This window comes from Corythoichthys intestinalis, chromosome 7, assembly GCF_030265065.1.
Source record: "Corythoichthys intestinalis isolate RoL2023-P3 chromosome 7, ASM3026506v1, whole genome shotgun sequence".
Classification (NCBI taxonomy): Eukaryota; Metazoa; Chordata; class Actinopteri; order Syngnathiformes; family Syngnathidae; genus Corythoichthys; species Corythoichthys intestinalis.
The window spans coordinates 47,925,054-47,947,100 of NC_080401.1; the positions used below are offsets into that span (position 1 = coordinate 47,925,054).

The 22,047-nt window shown below is 40.0% G+C and overlaps 2 protein-coding genes across 7 annotated transcripts in view; one reads left to right on the forward strand and one right to left on the reverse strand.

The window, feature by feature from the left end:
- The window catches only part of scyl3 (SCY1-like, kinase-like 3), a 324,580-nt gene extending 314,161 nt beyond the window's left edge, over nt 1-10,419 (forward strand). For all 4 annotated transcript variants that reach the window (XM_057841174.1, XM_057841175.1, XM_057841176.1 and 1 more), the window contains 2 exons: nt 539-1,194; nt 5,154-10,419. In XM_057841174.1, coding sequence (XP_057697157.1) covers nt 539-1,194; nt 5,154-5,219 — 722 coding nt within the window. In that variant the 3' untranslated portion in view covers nt 5,220-10,419. The remainder of the gene's footprint in view (nt 1-538; nt 1,195-5,153) is intronic.
- A 40-nt stretch (nt 10,420-10,459) lies between these two features.
- Nucleotides 10,460-22,047, reverse strand: part of firrm (fignl1 interacting regulator of recombination and mitosis) — a 35,003-nt gene continuing 23,415 nt past the window's right edge. For all 3 annotated transcript variants that reach the window (XM_057841172.1, XM_057841170.1, XM_057841169.1), the window contains exons 18-25: nt 18,213-18,398; nt 18,006-18,122; nt 17,820-17,915; nt 13,347-13,460; nt 13,149-13,256; nt 12,990-13,070; nt 12,780-12,926; nt 10,460-12,673 (exon numbers count right to left, since the gene is read on the reverse strand). In XM_057841172.1, coding sequence (XP_057697155.1) covers nt 12,458-12,673; nt 12,780-12,926; nt 12,990-13,070; nt 13,149-13,256; nt 13,347-13,460; nt 17,820-17,915; nt 18,006-18,122; nt 18,213-18,398 — 1,065 coding nt within the window. In that variant the 3' untranslated portion in view covers nt 10,460-12,457. The remainder of the gene's footprint in view (nt 12,674-12,779; nt 12,927-12,989; nt 13,071-13,148; nt 13,257-13,346; nt 13,461-17,819; nt 17,916-18,005; nt 18,123-18,212; nt 18,399-22,047) is intronic.

Consider the following 22,047-nt stretch of genomic DNA (forward strand, 5'->3'; position numbering starts at 1 on the left):
GTCGAGCAAAATTAAGATGATTCTGCATGCTTTCCTCAAGTATTAAGTTTTTGATGTGAAAATTTAATGATTTATTAGTGATTGAAAACTTGAACTGAATTAAAAAAAAAAAAAAAGTTGCTATTTTGGGCAAAAACTTAAATATTCCTATTGAGCCTGAAAATATAGCTGGTTATCTGTGCATTTGGTGATTTTTGTGCATATAGCGTAAAATTTGAGAATTTCATAGCCATTTTAAGTTTAGCTTTACTTGTTTAAAAAAAAAAAATCAGGATTTTAGTAGTGAATGACTTTGAATTTTTTTCATGTCACTGCTCATGGAGACTCGTATATGCCTAAGGGAGGTTCCTGTTTTGGTTTTAGGTCACTAGTGGCTTTGGTTTAAAAAAAAAAATAGAATTTTAAGGTTGAGAAAATAGGCCCCCTACGGATCAGCCTCGTGTCCTGTCAACTCATAGTGAAGTCTATGATTGTAATATTATTTAATAATGCAAACTGGTTTTGTAATGAGTAACAGGTAGGCGATTTTATGTCACAGGCATCATCAAGCCGACGTCCCTCGCCTTAAATGGCTTCCGTCAGCAAAGAGACATGGACTCTTCCAGCCCAGATGAGGGCGCGCACTCCCCGAAACGCCAACGGGAAGACTGGCCCGACTGGAGTGATACAGATGAGGGCGAGGACCAGAAGAGCCAGCCGGTCCGGATCCTCATCGAGGCCTCGGGTCCGGCTTGCGACACGCAGCAGATGTTAACAGATGAAGAAGAGCCTTGGGATGAATTTGAGGACACTGAAGGCACCTCTGGGGCCTCTCCTGACATATTCACTATGCCTGCTGAAAAACAAACCACTGAGCCACTAAAACTGGGATCTTCCAGAGCCTTGAAACTGAGCTCAAGCACACAAACGGCCAGTCAACCCCCAATGGACATCAAGCCCGTTGGGCCGCAGATCCGGGGGCTCACTAGAGATCTCGGGGATGAGTTCACCATCAAAGTGAAGAAGAAGCAGCAGCAAGAGGTCGATCCAGAGCTGGATTTGTTTGCAGATATGGTGCCGGACATCAAACTGTCATCTCAAGCTCTGCTCACGTTGCGCACCAGCAGCGACGCAGGACTGACTTCCCACATCTCTGCTATCGACACAACAACAACACTGCTCTCTGCCAAGTTTGCTGCTGCCAGTGTGACTGAGGTTAGTGCTCGACAAGGTGTTTCTCAGTCCAGTTTAAATACAGTTCTGGCCAAAAATATTGGCACCCCTGCAATTCTGTCAGATAATGCTCAATTTCTCCCAGAAAATGATTGCAATTACAAATGCTTTGGTAGTAATATCTTCATTTGTTTTGCTCGCAATGAAAAAACACAAACGACAATTGGGAACAAAAATCATTATCATTTTACTAAGGGTGTAACGGTACATGTATTTGTATTGAACCGGTTCGGTACGTGGTAATATAACCCTTACTTTTCGAGGCTGTGAGTCGATCGGGTTACAGTTTCTTTGTGTAAATTATATTTACTCCGTCTTCTCTACTATAATGAGGACCAGCATGGTAGGACAGTATAACCCAGAAACGTCAACGGCGCGACAACGTGGCTGCCGCGAGAACGCAGTGAAATGCGGGCGTTAAAGTCAATCAGCCAATGCACACCAGTCGCAGTGCGGCCGAGTGTTAAGGTCAAGTTATACTTCCGCGTCAGGCCTGCGCCATCAAGGAAGACCCAAGTTACGCCCCTGCGTCGTGGCCTGACGCGCTCCTTTCGAATATTCTAACCTTCGCGTCGCGTAGACGTGTATGACGTGGCAGAAACGGACTGTGATTGGTCCGCTCAGACTGTTGTTTCTGGTTCAGCGCGAAATCATCACCATTGTTTCTACACGCTAAAATGGACCAAGCCGACGGGAGTATCATCGATTAGCAAGTCTCGTCAAGACATTATTGTGATTGCCAAATGGCAAGGTCGGCGATTGAAAGAAAAAAAAAAAAAAAGGAAGAACCACTGAGACGTGTGTGTTCGGAATCTAGTGGCCACACGAAGAGATGACCCAGTCGGCCAAAAACTGCCAACTTTTTATCACTTTATGTCGTATTTTTTGTTGGTGCACTTCATCATTTATTGTGTACATAAGTTTGCTGTGAGTCTGTGACTTATTTACATGTCACACTTCAAGTATATGAAGAATAAAGCACAGATTTGCTGTGAAAAGAGTTGTTTTGATCTTTCATTTTCAATAACAGACAGTTCACACACGATATATCATCACTGATTGAGAGTGCCTCGGTGCTTTTTATGATAACGTTAAAATCAAGGCTCCCAACGCAGTTTGGGAAGTTCCATAGATGCCAGAAATCTGCCCTGGCTTCCCACTGGGTGGTTGTAGGACACGGCAAACAGATCGGGCTGGAGGGCTTTGCAGACCTTGAACGCAGTGCTCGACGCCAGTTTGAAGCTAGCCGCCACAGCTAGCGCTCTCCACCCGAGTCTAAAACTCTCTGTGCGGCATCAAAAGTCAGCCAGACCGCCTCAAAACAGTCTTCCGCGTCGCCTGCCTCTCAACATTTGTATGTTCAATATTTATTCAGTGTTGATGAGCAGAATATTTACTTTCAAGAGTTCCATCTTGCATTGTTTTTGTTTTCTCCGTTAAACTAGACTAGCAGAAGTCAACAAGCATGCCCCAAAACCGTACAAACATAACGCCACACCCCTCTAGTGGCTTGGCGGTGAATTACAGAGCAACGCGTTCCCTCACCACAGAACTATCGAATGTCTAATAACACCGTAGTCGCTGCGCCGTCACCGCAACGCGGGAGTATAACTCAGGCTTTAGACACGTCCCATAAGCGGCTCAATGCGACGCACGCGTAAAGAACGGCAGAGTTTATTATTTGACGCGAGACGCAACCCTCCTGCGTCAATACTACTACCGGTAGCTAGGATCGGGCAAACCGGAAGTCACTTGTGTAAAAATACGGTGGATTCGGTCGATTTTCAAACTAATATGCAATCGTAACCCACTTTTTGAGTCCATCAGATCTCTTGAGTGGTAGATCGGGGCACAGTTGACTTGTCTTTGTTGATTTACTGCTGTCTTCTCTGCTATAATAATAACCAACACGGCCCCGTGTTCAATACAAAACCCTCCTACCACAACAAAACAAGTAGGAACTAATATTCACATAGGAACTAAAGTTATACAACATAAATGAATACTGCATAACATTTGTAAAATATAAACACATTATAAAGTAAATAATAGCCCATTTATATAATTGAAATGAGCTAAAACACCTGTAATTAAATAATAAGAATAATACACAGATCCTGCTTACACAATGACATTTATTCATTTCTGTGTGGCGCTTAAACTTGAGAAAATCCAATAAAGCTTTTGAAGACTGTTCATGAGAACAAAAAAAAAAGATTCATTGAGGCATTTCATTTGTAAAATACATGTTAAAATCTTTGTCATTGGGATGGCTTTTCTCTTTAGCACAGGACTTTTTTTTCTACTTTCTTTCAGAAAGAAAGCTGACCAATCCGCGAAGTCTGAAAGGCAAATTGTTGTTGGATTATCTTTAAATAACCGCTACTTTTTGAGCAGGATTCTAGCTTTGTATAGGCTAATGTTCCTATTGTTGAAAGCACAAAGGTGTGTAATAAACTACGAGCACATTTATATTTTCTATTTTATTTTCTAACTGTACTGAAAATGAACCGAACCGAGACTTCAGAACCGAAGTACGTACCGAACCGAGATTTTTGTGTACCGTTACACCCCTATATTTTACACAAAACTCCAGAAATGGGCCGGACAAAAGTATTGGCACACTTTGAAAAATCGTGATGCTTCTCTAATTTGTGTAATTAACAGAACGTTACTTACCTGTGGCACATAACAGGTGGCGGCAATAACTAAATCACACTTACAGCCAGTTAAAATGGATTAAAGTTGACTCAACCTCTGTTCTCGTGTGTACTACATTGAGTGTGGAGAAAAGAAAGAAGATCAAAGAACTGTCTGAGGACTTGAGAACCAAAGTTGTGAGGAAGCATGGGCAATCTCAAGGCTACAACTCCATCTCCAAAGACATGTGTCTACCGTGCGCAGTGTCTAAAGCCCGTGGCACTGTAGCTAACCTCTCCAGATGTGGACGGAAAAGAAAAATTGACGAGAGATTTCAACGAAAGATTGTGCAGATGGTGGATAAACAACCTCGACTAACATCCAAACAAGTTCAAACTATCCTGCAGTCCGAGGGTACAACAGTCAAACTGGAGTTTGCCAAAACTTACCTGAGAAAGCCAAAAACGTTTTAGTGAATGTTCTCTGGTCGGATGAGACAAAAGTAGAGCTTTTGGGGAAAAGGCATCAACATAGAGTTTACAGGGAAAAAAACGAGGCCTTCAAAGAAAAGAACACTGTCCCAACAGTCAAACACGGCGGAGGTTCCCTGATGTTTTGGGGTTGCTTTGCTGCCTCTGGCACTGGACTGCTTGACCGTGTTCATGGCATTATGATGTCTGAAGACTACCAACCAATTTTATTGCATAATGTAGGGCCCAGTGTGAGAAAGCTAGGTCTTCCAGCAGGACAATGACCCAAAACACACTTCAAAAAGCACTAGAAAATGGTTTGGGAGAAAGCACTGGAGACTTCTAAAATGGCTAGCAATGAGTCCAGACCTGAATCCCATAGAACACCTGTGAAGAGATCTGAAAATGTCAGTTTGGAGAAGGCACCCTTCAAATCTCAAAGACCTAGAGCAGTTGGCCAAAGAAGAATGGTCTAAAATTCCAGCAGAGCATTGTAAGAAACTCATTGATGGATACCGGAAGCGGTTGTCCGCAGTTATTTTGTCTCAAGGTTGTGCTACCAAGTTTTTGGCTGAGGGTGCCAATAATTTTGTCCGGCCCATTTTTGGAGTTTTGTGTAAAATGATGATTTAAATTTTTTTGTTCATTCTCTTTTGTTTGGTTTTTTTTCCATTTCAACCAAAATAAATGAAAATATTACTACCAAAGTATTTGTAATTGCAATCATTTTCTGGGAGAAATTAAGCATTATCTGACAGGATTGCAGGGGTGCCAATACTTTTGGCCAGCACTGTAAGAGGGGTGAAAAAAAACAAAAATGTGTCTTTTCAGGCTGAAACAGACGGTTGGGGCAATGGGGACGATCTCAACTGGGGGGATGACAGTGGCTGGGGATGACATTCATCAGGAAGCGGCTCTGGAACACGCCCCCCTCCATGAAAGAAACCGTTCTGCCAATTCAGATTTTTGACTCAAAAATATTGAGTTGCCTTTGTTTATTCAACTGGAAGGAATCAATGCTGATCAGATGGGTGGAGGATGTAAATGAAGACATTTTATTTTGCTTGCTAACTGACACGGATGATAAGGAAAACAATGTGCCAACTTAGCTAAGGGCACATAGGCATATAAAGCAATCCGTGTCAGGTTTTCATGCCCGAAAGTCTTGTTGCACTTTGAATGAATGAGAAGAATGCTTTAGATTAATTTATTAGTGGCTTTCTTTTTTCAGGGTGAAAGGGGGGGTGGCTGGTGAAATAAAGCATTTTACTATAACAAAACAGATTGAAAAGTTTACGTATGCAGTGTTGCATGCTCCATTTTCTCATGCGTTTTTAATGTTTTTGGCAAACCTTTTAATTTTTGTCTTTTTTGGACTAAATTATTTCGTTATTAAATAAACAGTTTCCCAACCTTTCAATTTAAGGCTAGGTTCAGACCGCAGGTCTTAATGCACGAATCCAATTTTTTCGTGTTTTTCCAACTAGAGTGAGGCATTAAGTTGACTGAATGAACGGGACAAGTTGCATAGAATTGGACCATTTCAAATCCGATCTGAGTCAATTTCGTATGTGCTTTAAATCTGATCCGGGCCACATTTTTCCGTAATGTGGTGGCGGTCTGAACTGTCAGGTCTCCCAAATTGGAATTCATGCAGCAATTATGTCAGCAAAGAGCGAGAGCGGCAGGCAGGGTGGCAGCGAAAGCTTTGCTTTAGCGTTAGCGCCTAGCTTGAACTCGGCTTTTACGCAGGAGGCGGGCTTGACCACAGTCATAAAATAAAATGAAAAGGATAAGCCTGATAATGCTCATTTTCTTTCTGTGCGCCAAAACGATATTTCAGTTTTGCTTACATGGCCAAGTCGGGGCAAACTGGGCCTAAGTGGACTTCTAGAAGGTCGTGCGGGCAGTCATCAACGCCTTTTGGGCGGTCGGTCAAGGTGGGAGGAATTTTTTGGGTTATCCCCAAATTCGAGGGATATATTACTCCGATGGGTATACTAATTCGACAGGTATCCTATTTCAACGGGTATGACTGTCTGAAAGGTATGGTTGTTTGATGGGTATAGCATTCCGACAGGTATGGTCAACAAAAACTTCGAAAATTCACCCAAGAATTCCTTAAACAGTGGACATATACTCAAAATATGAACCGACCATTTGGGTTTTCGGTCAAGGTCGGAGGATTTTTTTGGGTGGTCCCTTAGGACACCATGCACTGGCACAAGCAAAAACATGTATCTTATTTCCCTTTCATTATATAATATCATATATGAGATCATCTTCCTATATTTGGGTTGTTTAGGGCATCGCCCTAAAAAAACTCCTATACGCACCATTCAAAAAAGCATAAAAAAATAAACATTTGTACAAAGGAGGATCAGGGGTCAAAGCCTTCAATCATATACATATTCAACGAGCATAGTAATTTGACGGGCATACAATTATCAAAAAGAATTCTATCAACAGTAGAGATACTCTAACCGATATGAACCGTGTGACAGTCTAATAGTTATGGTAGTCTGACGGGTACAGAATTCCGACAGATATGCTATTCCGAAGGGTATAGCATTCCGGCAGGTGTGTTAGTCTGACGGGTATACCATTCTGACAGATATGGTCAACATGAACCTCGAAAATTCACTAAAGAATTCCATATACTGTGGACCTATTTACAGTACATATTTGTGTTTATTATCATATATTATTGTATTTATAGCATTTGGGTTTGCATCAAATCGACAAGAACCTCGAAAAAGTTGGTGTATCATTCCAATGGGTATGGTAGTCAGACGGGTATACTAATTTGACTGGTATGGTAGTCTGACGGGTATACTAATTTGACGGGTTTGGCATTCCGTATTCCATATACAGTGGACATACTAGAAGTATGAACCGACCATTTGGGTTTGCATCAATTTTTTATTTGGGCGTTTGGTAGTGACGGGCGTAGAATTCCGACAGATTACAATTCCGATGGCTATACTAATTTGATGAGTATAATATTCTGATGGGTATGGTAGTCTGACAGGTATTACATTTTGACGGGTATACTAAGTTGACAGGTATACTATTCCGATGGGTTTATCATTCCGACGGGTATACTTTTCCGATGGGTATGCTATTCCGACTGGTGTATCATTCTCATAGGTATGGTAGTCTGACGGGCATAGAATTCCAACAAATATGAGTACAAGAACCTCGAAAATTCACCCCAAAATTCCATATACAGTAGACATACTAGAAATATAAACTGACCGTTTGCATCAATTTTTTTATTTGGGTGTTTGGTAGTCTGACGGGCATAAATTCTGACATACTATTCCGACGAGTATACTATTCTGATGGGTATATCTTTCCAACAGGTATGATAGTCTGATGGTATAAGATTCCAACGGGTATGGTAGTCTGACGGGAATAAATTCCGACATATACAATTATGATGGCTATACTAATTTGATGAGTATAATATTCTGATGGGTATGGTAGTCTGACGGGAATAAATTCCGACATATACAATTATGATGGCTATACTAATTTGATGAGTATAATATTCTGATGGGTATGGTAGTCTGACAGGTATTACATTTCGACGGGTATGGTAGTTTGACGGGTATACTAATTTGACAGGTATACTATTCCGATGGGTTTATCATTCCAACGGGTATGCTATTCCGACTGGTGTATCATTCTAATAGGTATGGTAGTCTGACGGGCATAGAATTTCAACAAATATGAGTACAAGAACCTCGAAAATTCACCCAAAAATTCCATATACAGTAGACATACTAGAAATATAAACTGACCGTTTGCATCAATTTTTTTATTTGGGTGTTTGGTAGTCTGATGGGCATAAATTCTGAGATACTATTCCGACGAGTATACTATTCTGATGGGTATGTCTTTCCAACAGGTATGATAGTCTGATGGTATAAGATTCCGATGGGTATGGTAGTCTGACGGGAATAAATTTCGACATTCTATTCTGACGTGTATATCATTCCGACGGGTATGGTAGTCTGATGGGATACTGTTAGGACAGATATACTATTCCGACAGGTATACTAATTTGACAGGTATACTATTCCGATGGGTATTTTTTTTCTGATGGGTATGGTAGTCTGATGGGTATATTAATTTGACGGGTATGGTAGTCTGACGGGCATAGAATTCCGACAGATTCCAACGGGTTTGGCATTCAAATTGTGTATGCTATTCCGACGGAAATGATAGTCTGACGTATATAGCATTCCAACATTTATGGGTACAAGAACCTTGATAACTCACCTAAAAAATCCATATACAGTGGACCTACTAGAAATATGAACCGACCGCTTGCATCAATTTTTTTTTATTTGGGTTTTTGGTAGTCTGACAGGCATAAATTTTGACATACTTTTCCGACGTGTATATTATTCTGATGGGTATATTCCAACGGGTATGGTAGTCTGACAGGTATACTAATTTGACGGGTTTGGCATTCTGATAGGTATGGTAGTCTGACGGGAACAAATTTCGGTATGCTATTCTGACGTGTATATCATCCCGACGGGTATTTGACAGGTATATTATTCTGATGGGAATATCATTCTGACGGGTATACTGACTTGACAGGTATACTTTTCCGATGGGTATATCATTCTGACAGGTATACTAATTTGATGGGTATACTATTCCGATTTGGTATATCTTTGCGATGGGTATGCTATTCCAACTGGTATATCATTCCAATGGGTATGGTAGTCTTGACAGATATAGCATTCCAACAAATATGGGTACAAGATCCTCGAAAATTTACCATAAAATTCCATATACAGTGGACCTCCTAGAAATATGAACCGACCGTTTGCATCAATTTTTTATTTGGGTGTTTGGTAGTCTGACGGGCATAAATTCTGACATACTTTTCCGATGGGTATATCATTCCAAATAGGTATGGTAGTCTGACAGGTATACTAATTTGATGGGTATGCTATTCCGATGGTTATGGTAGTCTGACAGGCATTACATTCCGACAGGTATACTATTCTGATGGGTATATAATTCCGACGGGTATACTAAGTTGATGGGTATACTATTCTGACTGTTATATCATTCCAACAGGTACAGTAGTCTGAGTACAAGAACCTCGAAAATTCACCCCAAAATTCCATATACAGTAGACATACTAGAAATATAAACTGACCGTTTGCATCAATTTTTTTATTTGGGTGTTTGGTAGTCTGACGGGCATAAATGCTGACATACTATTCCGACGGGTATGATAGTCTGACGGGTATAACATTCCGATGGGTATGGTAGTCTGATGGGTATAAGATTCCGACGGGTGTGGTAGTCTGACGGGAATAAATTCCGACAGATATTTTATTCCAATGAGTATGCTATTCTGACGTGTATATCATTCCAACGGGTATACTAATTTGAGGGGTTTGGCATTCTGACGGGTATACTATTCCGACGGGTATGATAGTTTGACGGGCATAGAATTCCGACAGATATACTGTTCCAACGGGTTTGGCATTCAAATGGGTATGCTATTCTGACGTGTATATCATTCCGATGGGTATGGTAGTCCGATGGGTATGCTATTCTGATGGATATACTATTCCGGTGGGTTTGGCTTTCAAATGGGTATGCTATTCTGACGGGTATATCATTCCAACGGGTATGGTAGTCTGCCAGTTATATTAATTTGACATACTATTCCGGTGGGTATGCTATTCTGACGTTTAAATCATTCCAACGGGTATGGTAGTCTGACCAGTATACTAATTTGACAAGTATGGCATTCATATGGGTATGCTATTCCGACGGGTATATCATTCCAACGGGTATAGTAGTCTGACGGATACAGCATTCCGACAAAAACCTCAAATTTACCCAAGAATTCCATATATAGTGGACATACTCAAATATGAACCATTTAGGGTTTGCATCAATTTTTTTTATTTGGGCGTTTGATAGTCTAATGGGCAAAGAATTCCGACGGGTATCCTAATTTGACGGGTATAGCATTCCAACTGGTATGGTAGTGTGACAGGTATAGTATTCCGACAGGTATGGTAATATGACGGGTACAGAATTTTTTTTTTTTTTTCCCCCAACAAAAACCTCAAAAATTCACCCAAGAATTCCATATATAGTGGACATACTCAAAATATGACATCAATTTTTTGGGGGGGGTGTTTGGTAGTCTGACGGGCATAGAATTCCGACAGCTATACTAATTTGACGGGTAGAGCATCGAGACAGATATGGTCAACAAAAACATCAAAAATTCACCCAAGAATTCCTATACAATGGACATACTCGAAATATGAACCGACCATTTGGTTTTGCATCAATTTTTTTACTTGGGTGTTTGGTCAAGGTCATTTGGGTGATCGTCAAGGTCCGAAGAATTTTTTGGGGTGGCCCCATAGGACACCATGCACTGGCACAAGCCCTAACGTGCATCTTATTTCCCTTTCATTATATAATATCATGAATGAGATAGTCTGCCTACAGACCCTACTCACCACCGTCACAGAATGACGTGTCGCTGTATCCGGCCGCCATATTGTCCGTCTCTGTTTAGCCCTATTCTCAATGGTTTCAATTAGTCGTTCAGTTTATGGAGCAATTCATGGAAGCCCCGGTGCTTTCAGACGCTGTAAACTCATTGGATGCGTTGCATAAAAGGGGATATGTGGAAAAGCTTCAGTCTATCCATTCGCCAGATCCATATTTGATGCCAAAAATCGATATTTTTCAACCCGCTGTCTTCGCCGTCTCTGCCTGACATCTGCTACCCTGATATCTACAACTATCTTGTCCACACAAAATCAGCCTATTCTCACGAAAGTTTGAAAAACTTTAAAAGCAGCACTCTAAGCAACATTACCACGTGTGATTTCTAAAATGGCGACAATCAAAAAAAAAAAGTTGACTGCGATGGCCGACGCTTCAAGGATACGTGGATATTGGACTATTTCTTCAATAAAACACGTAACAACTGTGTCTGCCTCATTTGCAAAGAGACAGTCTGTTTTCAAAAAGTTCGATGTGACGCGATAATATTACCGAACAAGACACGCTGACATGTACGACAATATTACTGGGAAGATACGCAGCGAGAAATTATAGCAACTTGAAGCTATCTTAATTTCACAGCAGCAGTATTTCGCAAGAGGCCGAGTGTCGAAAGAGAAAGCCACAAAGACGAGACTGTTGAAATTATGAATTTAAAAAAATAATAAAGCAAATGTGACACACAGAAGGGCTTGCTAAAATTTGTTTATTGTTCTATGTAAATCAGCCAAGGTAGCCCCCCGCATTTTTACCACACCAAATCTGGCCCCCTTTGCAAAAGGTTTGGACACACCTGTTTTTCTTTCACTTGGTACCAGCTAAATATTATTCAAAATGTAATGATGGTGGAAGAAATCAGCATCTTGAATTTGAAACTGTATGTTGTCGGTGTTTAGCCTCGCAATGATCTTAATTGTGGTTGTCAGCCCAAAACCCTCTAAATATATATTAAATGCATCTTACCAGATTTAAAATGACTACTACATAATCTGTGGTGATCGTTTGGTGCCCAGTTTTCTCGTGGAATTGCAGCAGTCCATCTCGCTCTCCTCTCCGGGTCTCTCGGAATACGGTAAAACTTCAAGTCTCTCCGTCTATCTTCTCTGTTACTGCAACAAACCGCCACACACGCCTTCACCATTATATTAATGTCAACGAGCAGAAAAACACGCCATAATAGGAGGAATTTACGTAGCGGTAATGCGTATACATGACGAGTGGACGGACAACATAGATGGAGGCGAGGTTGTGACGTCATGTGAGTAGGGTCTATATTCGGGTGAAATTTAGTCAAAATTAATGATAAATGTAAAACTGTCTAGTTTTCACAGTGCTCAAGGTGCTAACGCAAGTGGAGAGAAAAATAAACTGGAGCATCACTCGAGACTACGTCGTTTTTCATCAACTAAGGGACAGCTACAACCTTGACCACTCAAAAAATTCCTCCGACCGAAAGAAATACTTACCTTAATGATTGAAGCACTTAAGAAAATAACTTTTTTCTCTTGAGATATTTAATCATCATCAGTAACGAGTGACACATAAAAAATTCCACATCATGCAGGCTAGTTTGCGGTCATGGTTGCGCTTATTTCACTTATAAGCATCTGTAGCGCTTGTAGTCTGGCAGCCAGCCACAAAGGAGGAGGAGAAGTCTCCTCTGCGTCTGTTTTAACCGTAGCGAGCGCCTGGAGGGCTCTCAGCGCACCTTCGGCCGTCTGCGTGAGGCGGCTGTAGTCGTCGTCGTCGCAACTCTCCTGCCGGGCTCTTTTGGCCTGCGGCTGCATTAAAAAGCAATAAAAGTCATCACTTTGAGGAAACGAAACACTGAATAGCATGAAGTGTTACTTGGATCTCTAAAAGGTTGACAGCAAACGTGTAACTAACCTCTGAGTAAGTCACAGATTGATCAGAAATTTCCACGGAAACCTGTTTTGGGGACTCGAGCGCACAATTGTGTTGCTGTAAAACGGTCTTCTCCGCTTCGATTCTTTCTACCCGTGCCTTCTTGACTTCTTCTGGTGTATTAACAGTCTACAATATAATAAAACCCGGCCATTTTAAACCTATTCCCTGAAAAACATTGACGTTTCTTACCTTGCTCAGGAAATTCACCACCTTGCTTTTAGTTTCTTCCTCACACAAACTGTGTGAAATGACCTCCTGGTGGTGTGTTTTCTTAAATGTCAAGGGTATATTGGTTATGTTAAAGAGTCATGCGCAAACTTCATAGTGTTGACGGCGCCCCCGCTGTACCTCTACAAAATGAGCGAAAGCCTCCAAAGTGTGTTGCTCGACTAACCAGGAGGAATTTTGCGCTAACAGCGTTCTGAACAAGTTGCTCAACCTGGGCAAGATTTCACTCTGGATGCAACAGAAAAAGAGAATAAAGCAAGAGTCAAGTCGTGTGCAGTCATTTGCTCAGTCAGTGTTGGGATTGTTTGGAGTGAATACCTGGCTGTCGGGAGGGATAAAAACCTTCCCCATTGATGAAAGGAACTCTAGGGCAGCCAGTAACAGCTCATCTTGACACTTCTGAGGGACGACGACATCCACACACACCAGTGCCTACAACACACATGCGCAAACTACATCATAGATCACCGCCATTATTTTCTGGACTGCTAGGGCAAGTGAGATTTTTGATTATTACAGTTAGGGTTGGGGATCGGGCATCCAGTTCTAACACTCCGATGCTCCCGGAACCGTTCAAATTATTAAATTTCGATTCCGTGTTTCGATGCCCTGACCGCCGAGCAGAAAAAAATTGCTGCCAAAACCAGGAGGAAGAAGCCACAAGAAGCGTGTGTTTGTGCATTGCAACTTGATTACAACCATGGACATTGGACACTGTGCAGCAGCGCTCAAAAGTTTGGCTCAACTTTACAAATACAAAATGAACAGTCAGCTCAGTGCAACAATTGCAACTAAGGTTGTTCCGATCATGTTTTTTTGCTCCCGATCCGATCCCGATCGTTTTAGTTTGAGTATCTACCGATCCCCATATTTCCCGATCCGATTGCTTTTTTTTTGCTCCCAATTCAATTCCAATCATTCCCGACAATTTTTCCCGATCATATACATTTTGGCAATGCATTAAGAAAAAAATGAATAAAACTTGGACGAATATATACATTCAACATACAGTACATAAGTACTGTATTTGTTTATTATGACAATAAATCCTCAAGATGGCATTTACATTATTAACATTCTTTCTGTGAGAGGGATCCACGGATAGAAAGACTTGTGACTTTGTATATTGTGACTAAATATTGCCATCTAGTGTATTTGTTGAGCTTTCAGTAAATGATACTGTAGCCATGCCCAAATGCATGATGGGAAGTGGAACCATGACTGTGCGTAGTGCTACCAATTGATATATCTTCTCTGCGTTGGGAAATAACATAAGGTGTTAAGAAAAAGATCAATTGCTACCTTGCTTCCCCACATTGCTTCCCATGATATTTCTAATCATAGGGAGAGGGATTGTAAGGCTTTGGCCAATTAAAAAAAGGCTCCTAAGGCTGCCAAAAGTCACTCTAATCATTTTACGCTACCTTTTATCTCTCTATATAGGTAAAACCGCGCCATTACAGATTGAGCGCGACAATGCCTGAGTGGGTCGTGCAGCACATGCATTAAACGTGATACATTTTTTAGAAAAATAATTACCGCAGTTATCGGGATAAATTTGATAACCCTACCTTAAGCCTAAACTAAAGACTCTGGGGATGAGTGTAACATATTATGTCTGTAACGTTAAATACAATTAGAAAACGATTTAATTAAAAAAATATATATATATATATATATTTTAAAAAAGGCATGGCCGACATTTTTTTGCCGATTCCGATACTTTGAAAATGACGTGATCGGACCCGATCGATCGGCATCATCTCTATTTGCAACACAACTGTGCTATGCAACTATGCAAAGTTGGCGTCACGACCAATATGATTAAACAGGGGCTGTCAAAATTATCGCGTTAACGGGCGGTAATTAATTTTTTAAATTAATCACGTTAAAATATTTGACGCAATTAATGCACATGCCCCGCTCAAACAGATTAAAATGACAGCAGCAGTGCAATGTCCACTTGTTACTTGTGTTTTTTGGAGTTTTGTCGCCCTCTGCTGGCGCTTGGGTGCGACTGGTTTTATGGGCTTCAGCACCCATGAACATTGTGTAATTATTGACATCAACAATGGCGGGCTACTAGTTTATTTTTTGATTGAAAATTTACAAATTAAAACGAAAACATTAAGTGGGGTTTTAATACAAAATTTCTATAACTTGTACTAGCATTTATCTAACTTGTACTAGCATTTATCTTTTAAGAACTACAAGTCTTTCTATCCATGGATCGCTTTAACAAAATGTTAATAATGTTAATGCCATCTTGTTGATTTATTGTTATAATAAACAAATACAGTACTTATGTACCGTATGTTGAATGTATATACAGTGCCCTCCATAATTATTAGCACCCCTGGTTAAGATGTGTTTTTTAGCTTCTAATAATTTTCTTTTTATTCAAATAATATGGGACCTTAATGGAAAAAAAGAGAAAAATCCAACCTTCAATACAAGTGCATTTATTCAGTGGGGAAAAAAATCCCACATAAAGAAATCATTATTTGACATCAAATAATGTGTGTCACAATTATTAGCACCCCCGGTGTTAATACTTTGTACAACCCCCTTTTGCCAACAAAACAAGGTCTGGGGACTGAGATGGCCATGGGAGGAGCTTGATTTTGTGTCTGGTGAACCATTTCTGTGTAGATTTGGCCATGTGTTTAGGGTCATTGTCTTGCTGAAAGACCCAGTGACGACCCATCTTCAGCTTTCGGGCAGAGGGCAACAGATTTTGATTTAAAATGGCCTGGTATTTCAAAGCATTCATGATGCCACGCACCCAAACAAGGTTCCCAGGGCCTTTGGAAGCGAAACAGCCCCACAGCATCACTGACCCACCCCCATACTCCACAGTGGGTATGAGGTGCTTTTCAGGATGCACAGCTATCGTGGCACGCCAGACCCACTTAGAGTGTTTGTTGCCAAAAAGCTGGTTACATCCAGTATGAGGGTGTGCGAGAAATCTGCAGGGTGGAAGGCAACATAAATAGTCTGAGATATCAACAAATCTTTGCTGCCTCTTACATTCCTAACCATAAAAAGGGACAAATTCTGCAGCAGGATAGTGCTCTATCGCATACTTCAATTTCTACCTCAAAGTTCAAGGGAAAGAAGATCAAGATCCTCCAGGACTGGCCAGCCCAGTCACCAGACATGAACAGGATGAAAGAGGAAGCATGGAAGACGAAACCCAAGAATGTTGATGAACTCTGGGAGGCATGCAAGACTGCTTTCTTTGATGTTCCTGATGACTTCATCAATAAATTGTATTAGTCCTTGCCGAACCGCATGGATGCAGTCCTTCAAGCCCATGGAAGTCATACAAAATATTAAATCTGGAGTTCACAGCACCACTACTTAATTCGCTTATGTTATGTAACATATTTTTGTATTTGAAGTACGTTTTTTGTTCAATTTTCACACTACTTTCTAGAGCTGGGAATCTTTGGGCACCTAATGATTTGATTACGATTCAGAGGCTCCGATTCAATTATAAAATGATTATTGATGCACCCCCCCCCCTTTTTTTTTTTTTTTTTTTTTTTTTTAATGTTTTGTACATTAGTTCCAAAATTGTTCAAAAATCCTCTCAGGCTAAACCAAACTACTATTTCAGTATCAAGTTAACATATAACAGTAAACAAATATACGAAAATAACAGTACATAAAAAAACTCAAGTCCCCATTCTGTATCAGCAGCTTTAAACTACATTCAGTTAATTTAATGGTGTGAATCAACTGTTACAGTTGTTGAAATTGCTCCCGTTATTCCATAATTTCCCTTCTGTCTACTTTTGTCAAAGTTTTAAAACTATTTCATCATTTAAAGATAGATTCAAGACAAGATTCTGCCGATTTAGGAGTATTTTAGATAAAAAGTTAATTAGGTTCGCTACAACAGAGCCTTCTAAAGAGGTCTACTGCTTTAAGATGGCGGCTGTTTAATTACGCCGGAAAGTCTGTCGTTTCGCATCTCTGTTCAATAATACATGTTCTAACACAGACGTCGTCTGTCATTTTGCATCTAGTTCTACATATATATGATATCTACCGTAGCCGTATGTTTGTAGCAACTAGCAACTGGGCGTTGTTTGTAGCGGCTGTCAGCCGCAGTCAGGTATGATTGTTTTTTATCTAGCAGCATGAGTTGAACATGATATTTCCTCTCGGTCCGTTCCTCATGCCGTCCCAAAGACCGCACTGACTGTGTTTTACTTCCGCTTTAACTGGTATAATTCAGTGATCGGAATTTGGATATTTGTGAATCGTTCTCGAATCTTCCACGGCCGAATCGCGAATAATCTAAGAATCGGAAATTTCGCACGCCTCTACTACTTTCTGTAGGCGACAAAACTTTTTGTCTTGCCAAAATTTGACCTTTATGTCTTCATTAAATGATCAATTTTTTTTCAGCAAAACATATATTTTTGTACATTCAACATCATTTGGAATGGTCAGCCATATGAGCCATTTCTGAAAACAATTGAATAATTAAAAGTCAGTTTATTAGCAATTGTTTCTACAAAATGGATAAGCGGCTAGACTTTTGTCAGGGACTGTATAGTAGGAAAGTATTTTCAAAATATCTAAAAATCCTGTATAGTCCCGATAACTCCTATCCATTTACACCAGCAGACATCCAATTCTTTTAAAATGGTAGGACTGGCTGTGACTATTCATGTTTCAGTGCCACTGACGGCAAGAGACGTCCATTTTGGACAGGACGGCTTGCACTTGGCAGTTACTAAGTTCAATGAGGGACAATAAATGGTTAATTCTGCATACCTGAATGATGACTTCCGGTTCCATGTTTTGGACTAAAACTGCTGTTATTGACAAGAGGAGCTGCAGAGTGGAGCGCAGCACTTGATGGGTCTGCACCTGCACATTACAAAGAGATGATTCAAGTACTCCCACTGCACAAAAGGCAGAAAACTATTTTTCAAACACCTGTGTGTGTGCGTGTTTCACCTGATGTGGTGTCATTCTCCGCCACAGCTGCGTGACTATCCTTGTCGCAGAGCAGCACTGATCCACTTCACTTGACTTTTCTTGAACCACCACAAGGAGGCATTGTAGCACTGCATTCTGGTAGCGACACCAGTATCGTGTGGAACAAGCATTTATGAGACCTGATTTTGTAAGGCCCAATTGTATCCTCATTTATTCTGTCCTCACCACTTTGCCCACTTGGCCCAGTTTGTAGCCTCCACTCTGCCAGTCGCTCAAAGCTTTTTGAGCTAAGGCAATAACGTCCGCCTCAACACGTTGACGGGCGTCATCAGAAAGAGACCGGAGGAGGACGTGACGCCATATTGGGAGGTTCTCAGCTTCGGATGGAGGGAACCGCACTAGTAATTCCATCTGGGTAAAAAAAATAAAATTACTTCTAGAAAATTGAAGGACCAATATACCCACATTTTATTGAACTCTTAAAAAAGTAGTGGTTTTGTTACAAATGTTGTATGTTTTAATTTATTGTAAACATAAGAGTTGTGTTTAACTCCTTATAGGTCACTCGTTGGGTGCCATTGACATCCAATCCATTGATTTTGATGTCCATCGTTGTCAATGGCAGGAAATAATGGGGGGGATAAAAAAATAATAATAACATTTTAACTTTTCTAACTTATTGGCGTCCAAAAGCAGCATGTTTTTTTTTTTTTTAAACGTTTTATTAATTAAAACTTTATAATCATATTCGAGATCTGGCACCTACACACACACACACACAAATACTTTTTTACTTGTACTTATTGTACATTTTTCGGACGACTACTTTTAATTGAATAATAATATTTTGAAGTATCGTTACTCTTACTTGAGAAAATGTTTGGCTACTCTACCCATAGACTTCAAAATTAATATTGACGGCAAACTTTCCCCACACACTGCGCCACCCCTTCGCATAGGGGGCCGTCCCACTCTCCGCTTCAGTTATTTGCAATCAGTCGCAGTTATTCTTAAACACATGCAGCGATCCGACGCTGGATTTGGGTTGAAAAAGTATGAAGGCTGTACTGCATACAACAGGAAGGATTGTCTCAGGAGTGATTTGTTCGAGGATTCAAGGTACCGTAATTTCACGAATATAACGCGCACTTTTTTTCCCCCAAAATCAACTTGTAAAATCATGGTGCGCATTATAAACGGGTACAGGGATGGAGACAAAAATATAAATATATTATATATATATAAAGACCGATTTTTTTTTTTTATTGACACAGCCATGTTGTGTTGAAGAAACGTATGCGGCGATCCGTTGACGACCATTACGGTACGTGACGTCACCATTTTGTTTCGGTCATGGCGAGCTAGGAAAGGAGTCGGAGGCGGAGTATCAAACAACGGAGCTAATCCGCGTTGCTTTATTGACATTTAGGCTGCAACAAAATACGGTAGCAATGTCTGTCTCACATGCAACCCGCGGAATATAATCATCTTTCCGGCTGTTCCCTCAACAAAATACCTCCCCCCGGGAACTATACAACGTGCCAACATAAGTTCCGCCGGTAAATTCTGTTGTAACTCGCTACACGGTAATACTTCACTCTGATTGTTCGAATGATTTCGTCTGTATTAAATTCTGCTTTTTTCACTCTTCATAAAGCACAGAATTTAGTTTCTTGAACTCATTTGAGTCAACGTTTATTGCAGCTCTGCAACTTGGACCGTAACAAACATAACACAACACAAACTTTCTGTGTCCGTCAACTATATCTGTCCCTCGGGAAACTCAAATCCAAATAACAATAGTTCCTATTGTTACATTCGAGTCAACAGCGATGCGCTCTTCTGATTTCCGACCTAAATCACCACTTTTATTTTACCGTATCAATCCATGGAAGAAACATTTATTCATCATGATGAAACGAGCAAGTTATACAGCAGCCTTCAAAAGAAAAGTCACATCTGTTTTGTTTTCTCCCGGATTCTGGTAAGTTGAAGAAGTTGTCAGATCATATTATTACTAGGGCTGTCAAACGATTAAAATTTTTAATCGAGTTAATTACAGCTTAAAAATTGATTAATCGTAATTAATCGCAATTAATCGCAATTCAAACCGTCTTTGAAATATGCCATATTTTTCTGTAAATATTATATATATCCTGTAAAATAAATTGTTGGAATGGAAAGATAAGACACAAGATGGATATATACATTCAACATATGGTACATAAGGACTGTAGTGGGCATTTCACTCTACTGTCATTTAAATCTGTCTATGCTGTCCTCACTCCGAAGCGTCTACTTTTTCCCAAAGCTAGACAGCTAGTGAACGACGCCTTAATAATTTTTCTTCCTTTTTCATCTGATTTATTAATAAAATGGCCTCAAACCATTGTCCTCTTTAGACCGTCGTAAAACTACAAAATAAAAGTACACAAGCATTGCATTAGCAACATCGTTAGCTTAGCACGCTATACAGGATCACTAAACATAAACAAAAAGCGTCTCATACAAAAAATATGACATTTCGCTTACTAACATAATATGTACATTCTTTACAACAACCATACTTACGGACAAATCTTGTCCAAGGATCATATAAGCACAACATTATCAGCCCGAGACGTCGTGCAGCCATAATGAACTGGTAAGAAAACAATAAACCATGTCTCAAAGCGACCACAAGAGTTCGCTGTTGGACAGCATAAAAAGCCTTGCTGTAAAACTTGCCAAAAGGCAGAATACTTTCTGTGCGGGATATGTGCGTTAATTGCGTCAAATATTTTAACGTGATTAATTTAAAAAATTAATTACCGCGCGTTAACGCGATAATTTTGACAGCCCTAATTATTACCGTACATATTGTCAGTTTACGGAAATGTTTTAAACTACCAATGTGCTATGCTTGTGCTGTGTTTCACCAGTCAGTAAAATGACATTTCTGTATCGGTACATGAGCTCTGTTTTCTTGTATTCTTCTATTTATTGGTACTAAAATTAGGGTGCACGTTATACACTGGTAAAATAATTTCCCCTAGATTTTACAAGTAAATTTGGGGTGCGCGTTATACACGGGTGCGTCTTATATTCGGGAAATTACGGTAATTATTATATTTTTTGTACCATGCATGCATGCATTTTGAAACACTTTGAAATCAATGGGAGAAATTAGCTACAGCATTGGCGCCCTACTTCACAATATTTACGTAAAATAAATGCTAACTGTCCGTTTTTTTTGCTTTTAACCCAGAATCGAGACTGTTTTACGTCCATATCTATTAAGAATTCAGGGATTTAGGCATTTATTCACAACAATTTTCATCGTAGAAAGCTCTTTGTGACGCTAAGGCGGCCACCACATTGGCTAAAAGACTAGCATCACATTCGATATATTTACGTAAAATAAATGCTAACTGCCAGTTTTTTTGCTTTTAACCAAGAATCGAGACTGTTTTAGGTCCATATCTATAAAGAATTCAGGGATTTAAGCATTTATTCACAAGAATTTTCATCGTAAAAAGCTCTTTGTGGTGCTGCGGCAGCACCACATTGGCTAAAAGACTAGCATCACACTCGACACATTTACGTAAAATAAATTCTGCAGTAAATGCCCAGTTTTTAGCTTTTAACCAAAAATACATTGTTTTACGTTCATATCTATAAAAAATCAGGGATTGAAACATTTTTTCACAAGAATTTTCAACCTAAAAAGCTCTTTGTCTGTGTTTTCACTCGTTCAGCTTTGACGGAGATAGGCCCCCTATGAATCGGCCCTGCGTCCTATCAATATATTATGTCTATGACTCTACCCATCACTGCTCTCATACCTTTCCTTGCTAAGCAAAATGGTACCTCAATGTGCACTTGTGTGGAAATGTAGTTCACGAACAACAACAAAAATTATTCACCTTCTCAACGAAACTACCGTAGTAAAACTGTACACTATTGTAATGCCCCCTACTCCTTGAAGAAAAAAAAATGACAAAAAGTCACTTGCTCAATAAAGGGTTCACTTGAAAAGTATTATTCACAAGACTACAAAATGCAGTGTTTGATGACAAAC